The 7,134-nt window shown below is 44.6% G+C and overlaps 1 protein-coding gene across 1 annotated transcript; it reads right to left on the reverse strand.

The window, feature by feature from the left end:
* Nucleotides 1-4,921: 4,921 nt before the first annotated feature.
* uts2r3 (urotensin-2 receptor 3) lies at nt 4,922-6,184 on the reverse strand. The gene has a single exon (XM_056443651.1). It carries the CDS (start codon nt 6,182-6,184, stop codon nt 5,045-5,047), a length of 1,140 nt encoding a protein of 379 aa, XP_056299626.1. The 3' UTR covers nt 4,922-5,044.
* Between the last annotated feature and the right edge of the window lie 950 nt (nt 6,185-7,134).

Below are 7,134 nucleotides of genomic sequence, written 5' to 3' on the forward strand. Positions count from 1 at the left end.
AGTGCAAAGACAGACAAGTGGAAGAACATGTTGTGGAGCGAGGAACACGTGCAGCAACTTTATAGGTCATACGAGCAACAGATTGTAAAAAAGAGTAAAGAATTATATTTGCACCACGACAGTAGTGACCCAAAGCACTAACTTTGTAAACGTTGTGAATGCTTGTCCAGAATAAGCAAGTGTACACACAGAATTGAATAAGGCAGAAGTTCAGACACAATCCACATTATTGTCATTAAAGGAAATGATTCAGTTTTAGTTGTGATGGTCAACCTTTGGTGCTGCACACCAAAATGAGGAAATACTCAAAATATAATCAGAAGCCTGGACAATGGTGTAGATATCCAACCACTGTATGTGAAGACAAGTATTGGTTCTGTCATCCGTCTTTGGTTACTTTGCATTTTTATAACACACGATTCGAAGACATGCCAAACAGAAATAAATAATGAATACATGTTTTCTTTTGTGTTGGTGCAGAGCTGTGAGGAACAGAAAGGGAGAAATGTGTGGCAGCAAACGGTGTCACCTATGTCTGAAGTGGAATCACAATGGTGGCTTTCAACCATGAGTGTACTTCTTACATTTCACCTGCAGGTGGCGCTGTAATTCTAACCACCATCCTGCTCACTCTCCCACCTTTACGTAAGGAAGTGGTATTGATGCTACTGCTACACAAACCAGTTTTGACTAAAGGCCTTGACTTTCTTTCTGCATTTTATTTCAAGACTCCTGAAGGAAGCAAACATTTGTCTGAAAGCATCTTTGGCACCGGCAGCCAGTCTTTGGGAAGTCAAGACACGAGTCCATCAGTAATCATTCACATAATAAGGTTTCAATACACGGATCATTTTTCAGATTATCAATTAATCTTCTAATTATGTTCTTGATTTGAAATGTCAGAAAATCACACTAACGCTGCAAATCTTACCATCTAAAGAGGTAAGTTTGGGTAGTGTTTGGTATTTTTGCCTTTTAAAAAGTTCTTATGTAAAAACCTTCTGGTACATTTGACTCTGCACAGGCTTTCGGCTGATATTGAGCAGCAGCATGTAATGTTCCTCCCCAGCCATGACCATCCTGCATGGGCAAACCATGGGGGTCGAATGCGTGAAGTGTCAGCAGGTCAGAGGTCAGGGGAGCTTTGATGCCTCAGTTGCCAGGCATGACCGTTTACTGGCAGCGAGGAGGAGGAGCACAGAGAAGCGGTGAAACAGGGGGAACGAAAAGGAGCGAGAAGGGCAGACGTGCCATATTTGCTGTCTTTCCTAGTAAGAGCCCACGTGTGAACCGTAATATGTATGTCGGTTGATGTAACCTCCGGCCTTCAGACCACGCAAGCCTGGGTCTCGCCTGATCCTGGCGGCTGACACGGAGGTGTGAAGTCAGGGGACGCGGTTGGGTGGCGGGCGCCTCACGGTGGGCTGAACAAAGAACCACTGTGAGCTCCGAGGTTTCAGTGTTTGCTGTCAAACAACATTACAAACATGTTTTTAATACTGTGTTGACTACATTTGCGGGTGTCATAAAGCTTAGATTTGTTCGATATTGGCTGATGTTACAGATGTTGAAAATAGGACGTCTGTTAAATTGACGGAGTTAGTTCCGGGACATTTGAGTGCCACTTGAGAGATTTTGTTATTCATAATTCAAAAGCTTGTAATGAAACTTGTAGTCCTTAACGCCACATAAGGTGAAGCCGTGCAGGGGAATGAGGCAGAAAGTGTATAGAGGACACAAAGTGATTGAGAGAGGGAAAACAGATGGGAAGATTGAATTTTAGAGAAGGCCAGGCGGAGGAGTGCGAAGGAAATCTTTTTTTGTGTATGTCTGGAGAGAATGAGAGCCTCTTATACACCTCACAGCGGGAATTTGGCCCGGGCGCCGGGCTCGTCTCGTCTACACAGCGGGGTGCTTTCCTGAGCGGGCTGCCCAGGGGAGGGGCACCTGCAGCAGCCTCAGACACTGGTCAAGAGAAGAGGCTGAGAGGCGGGGCGAGGGCTTCCGGGATGGAAAGATGCTTGGTGGTTCCAGGAAACAGACATGTGCTGGATTTATGAAATCTTCAGGTAGAACATAACGACGCTCCTAAAAGAAAATATGTCTGTGTGTTTTCCCGGTGGACGAGACAGGAGGAGGACACCGTCTGCAATCTCAGGATGAAATATAAAAGCCTCTGTTGCGCAGGGACAGAGGTTATGGTTGGCGCCAGTTGGTCGGTGCTGGCAACGACCATCACAAACGGCACAAAGTTTATAGATCGACCAGCCTGCCAACTGAGACAATATTTTCCATCCATTTGGTTGGGTTGACTCAACACCACGTATTTGAAGTTTATCAAACACTCAGTCATCCCCGCAGATCCGAGGGATCAATCATCTGATATGTTGAGCTTAAGAATACGCAGACACCCAAAACCTGCTCACTATGCAGACTCGGAAAACTAAACTACAAGCTCTCTGTGCTTTAATGTCCATTAAAGTGTCTTTTTGGAAAGGTTTCATCTTTACACAAGCTACAACCTCCATCTACTGTCATTTTGGTCGGACCCAGGGGTCCCAAGTCTCATACGAGGGCTCATGATTTCAAACGTATCTGGAGCTGGCTCTTTGTCTGCATGAAATTCCATTGAATTGTATAAATGTGCTGAGAGGGCTACAGCTGTCTGTGAGAGGTGGATGGATATTGCATTAACTTCACAACAGAAGTGGTGTGACCGCACAGGGCTCCGGATACTAACTGCAGTGGGAGCGTTGTGCTCAGAGGTAGCTGGGACAGGTAAATGGAAACACATGCTCGGCAGCGTAGTCCTCCGAGCGGCCGGACAAACACTTTGGGTGTGCGTCTCTTCGACCTGTTGGTGCTACCAATGCATCTCTCAGCTGTTCCTCTCCCCGGCTATTGTTTCTCTGCACTTAACCCTCCTGTTACCTTCACATTTACTAACATATTTTACCCTCGGGGTCAATTTGACTCTAGCAATTAAAACCTCCAGAAAATTATTAGAATTAATATTGTTTCCCAAGTTTAAGTGAGGTACTTATTGTGTTTGTTTTGACACCCTAAATAGCCCATTAAATATATAAAAAAAAGTGATATTTTTATATGTTTTGACACAAAGAAAAAAAAAAAAATTGACCCCAAAGAACACCGACATTAAACATTGAATGGGGTCAAATTGACCCGAAAGGTAACAGGAGGGTTAATGTGCAAATAAATAAACCATTACTTTATAAAGTGTCACTCTTCACATAATTCAAGTATCATTTTACATTACATTTAATATAATATAGAATCTCTCAAATAATCCATTTCCTGGGGATTATGTATTTACAGAAGTTATTGCATGTCAAGTCAAAACACCGTTAAAAGGGCCGAATGGTTCTTCTGTGGGATTCGGTTGGCCAAATAAAAACTCCATTGCCCAGTGCTGGAATCAAGAATGTAACGGATCACTGACACCGTTTTATCTGCGCTGTCTATCACAAAATGACCTTTTAATTGTAGGTCCGGATTATTATTCATGAGGATAAATACATTGTGCATTTTTTTATACCAATGACTAAAAACTACACCGTAAACAAGAGATTGTTAAATGGAACAATTTGACCGATTCATGCATTTTTCTATGGATTGTTTATATTAGGAGGTGCATAATCCAGATAAACTCTAGAAAGTGAGCCAATTTAAACAGAATTTAATTTAAAAGACAAGACATAACATCTACTGCCATTATTGATCCAAGTTGGATTTCTGCTCGTCTGATACCACCCGCCCCCTTTTGTCCCACCATGTCATCCCTATTCTTACTTTTTTCTGTCAAACAACAATATTTGCTCATCTGCTGTTCAAAGAGGTTAGCAGTGCAGCCCAGTGCGGCCCTTGAGACGGGGGGACACAGAAACACAGCCAGCGAGTGTATACACCAGAACGGGGGAGACCTTCCAGAGTCACTGACATGCTGACAGACACACAAACAAACGTGTGACTACCAGGTTCTTTCCTTCTTTTTCTGTTTAAGCATACCTCACCGTTTACATCTCCTTCCCTGCCTCCTTTGGCCTCTCTTCATATGTGTTGTTTCTCTGGGTCTTTCTTCTTGGTCATGTCTGTTATTGTTAAGCAACAAACAATAACATCTTGTCACTTTCTGCTTCTTTCCTCCCAGTTAAAGATCCAATCACACACTGAATAACAGAAAGCATACTCTTTATTCAAGGCTATATATTATGCATTATTAGAAACATCAGTTACAATATACACAAGTTGAGGCCATGCAAAGCATTGCATCACAAATAATAAGTACATTTTCAAACCCAACATGCAGGTCATGATTATAAAATATTATATTGTTTTAGATACGCTTGTGTTTAGCGGAGGCAGACGAGACTGTTGACCCATTCAAACATAAATCATGGGGTCAACAAAGACAGTCTCAGAATGAGGTTCTGACCAGTTACAGACGGTTGTTAAAAAACAAACATTTTCTTTGATGGTTCTCTGAAAACCAGCAGAAGTGCATCAGGGTTTTACTGGCAATGCTTTTGTCTGCATACATACAGCACCGTCTTTACACTCCTCATATAACGGTGTACAGGTCAGGTTTATTGTTGAGTAAATAAACCATTACTCTCCATTTGTAAATGATGATTTGTGTAAATTACTTTGCAGTAATTACATTACATTATATTATTTTACCATAGCTGCAATTATAATCTCAATAAAACATTTGTAACCAAATAACCACTATGTACACTTGGTTACCAGAGCAATTAAAGACACATATTTAATATGACCAGCAAAGGATTTCAGATACAGCATGAATTAGGTGACGCATCTTACAGAGATTGTATTTTTAAATTGTCGCCTAATGGGAAGTTATTTTAAAAAGCATTTATTTATTCAAAGTGCTATCATTTGCTTCGTATTTCCTTAGTTTGTAGACTAAGGATAAATCAATGGTCTTTGGTGCCTATAATGAAACTCATAAAGCATTCATGTACAGTACCTTGTCACATTATTGTCTATATGTTGGAGACACACACTACTGCAGCGGACTGCTCTTACGGCTCAGCTGATTTGCTGATGTCAGCGTCTGCCGGTTGCGTCTTCGTTTTCCAGTCAATAGTGTGTAGAAGAATGGATTCACACAAGAGTTCCCATACGTCAGCCCTGTAAGGATCCGATTGACGGTCACCTGTGTCCCTACCGGAACCGTCCGCAGCATGTCGGGCTTGTAGAGCGGCAGCAGCTGCCAGATCCAGAAAGGAAGGAAACAGGCCCAGAAGGCCAGGACAATACCCAGGATGAGGAGCAGGACTTTGGGTTTGGGGGAGCGAGGAGGACAAGCGGTGCTCCCACTGGCCCAGGCCGGACTGGTCTGAGACACCCAGTACAGCCGGCCTAGAGTCGCATAAAGCGCTCCAATGGCCAGCCCAGGACCAAGGATGCTGGTGCAGAAGAGCACGCTCAGGTAGGCCTTGGAGCTCTGCTCGTCCCACGCAGGCACACACAGCTGGCCTTCCTGGTTCTCCCCGTCCTCGAGGTGCAGCGTGATCATCATCGGCAGACTGAGAGCCACCGCCAGCCCCCAGGCCAGGCCGACGCGCAGCAGGCCAGAGGAGTTGGAGGAGGAGGTGTGAAGGGGATGGGCCACAGCCCGGTAGCGATCCAGACTCATGGCAGTGAGAGTGAAGATGGAGGCGTGCATGGTGAGGAGGTCCAGGCTCAGGAGGAGACGGCAGCCCAGCTCGCCAAAGGCCCAGCCGGCCGCCAGACTGTCGTACACGATGAAGGGAGCGGTAAAGAGGTAGAGCAGATCCGCAAGAGCAAGGCTGACCACTTGGATGTGAAGAGAAGAAGAGGGGGAGGATGAGGAGATGGGGGAGGAGGAAGGGGAGGAGGAGTTGGCGAGGCAGGATGGTACAGGGACTCTCATCAGGCAGCAGGTTGGTCCTGCTCCACGTCTTCTCCTACTTCTCCTGCGCCTCAGAAGGAGGCCCATGCTGTAGAGGTTCCCAGTGATGCCCAGCAAGGAGAGGAGGGAGAGGAGGGAGCAGAAGAGAGCCGTGGATGCCAAGCTGGGGGATGGAGAGATAGAGGGGGAGGAGGAGGGCACGGAGAAGTTGGGAATAAGAGAGAAGGTGTCCGGGGATGGTGGAGGCAAGGAACCTGAAAGATCCATGACGTAAAATGATATAATGGTTCCAATGTTACAAGGAACAGCCAGTAAATGTTAGATGGTCTGTTGATGCAAGTAAAAGATGAAGAGGAGGGAGGTGGTTTGGGTCCAGAGGAAGAAACTGGAGAGGAGAACAAAAAAACATGTTGTTAGTTTTCATAATTACTTTCTTCTTACACTCTCTTGTTTGTTAAACTCTTATTTGTTTGACTAATAAGTTATAAACCACAAAACTGAAAATGATGTGGATCTCTGAGGGTGCTGCAAAGTGATTTATGTGAATCATGACACCAGATAAAGTAAATAAAGTCATATAAACATGCAGTAGAAAAGGAAAAGTCAGCAAAACCAGGATGGTTTATGTTTTAGCTGAAACCTGCTCTACTTGGCACAGCGTTACAGTTTTATAGTTTCACTGGGAGCCAGGCGGGCTGTCGTGGTTTTAGTCAAATAATTAGATTTTCAGAGTGGGGGGGCTCCTGAAGGCTGTAAATCTGGAAACCTCCTAAGCCAGTTCCTTCTTAAGGTCAGCAGCCGGACAACATTTAAGCTAATCGGTGCACAACATGAAAGAGAGAGCATGATTTTTCATGCAAATTAAATCCAAATTGTCCAGTTTTAGTTTAGTTCTCTGAATTTATGTTGTGCGTGTTTGCGCACTGGTGGTTTGGCGCGATGGGGGGGGACTGTTTGACTTTACTTCATTTTATTGTCAAAGATAAACTGACCTTTTAGACGACAGAGTTTTGCAATAGAGTGCAATGTATTTGACGACGTTGTTGTTATATTATGTCGTCAGTCGCGAGGCAAGTGTAATACATTTTGACCAAGACTGATCATTTTCCTGATAAATGTAATGTCCAGAGACATCAAAGCAGACGCGGGGTGCTCTCCAGAAGCGGCCCGGGGGGCCCACGGTGACCCGCCGGCTGCACCGGGGTTAAGAGCTGCTG

The sequence above is a fragment of the Pseudoliparis swirei genome, chromosome 22 (assembly GCF_029220125.1).
Source record: "Pseudoliparis swirei isolate HS2019 ecotype Mariana Trench chromosome 22, NWPU_hadal_v1, whole genome shotgun sequence".
NCBI lineage: Eukaryota > Metazoa > Chordata > Actinopteri > Perciformes > Liparidae > Pseudoliparis > Pseudoliparis swirei.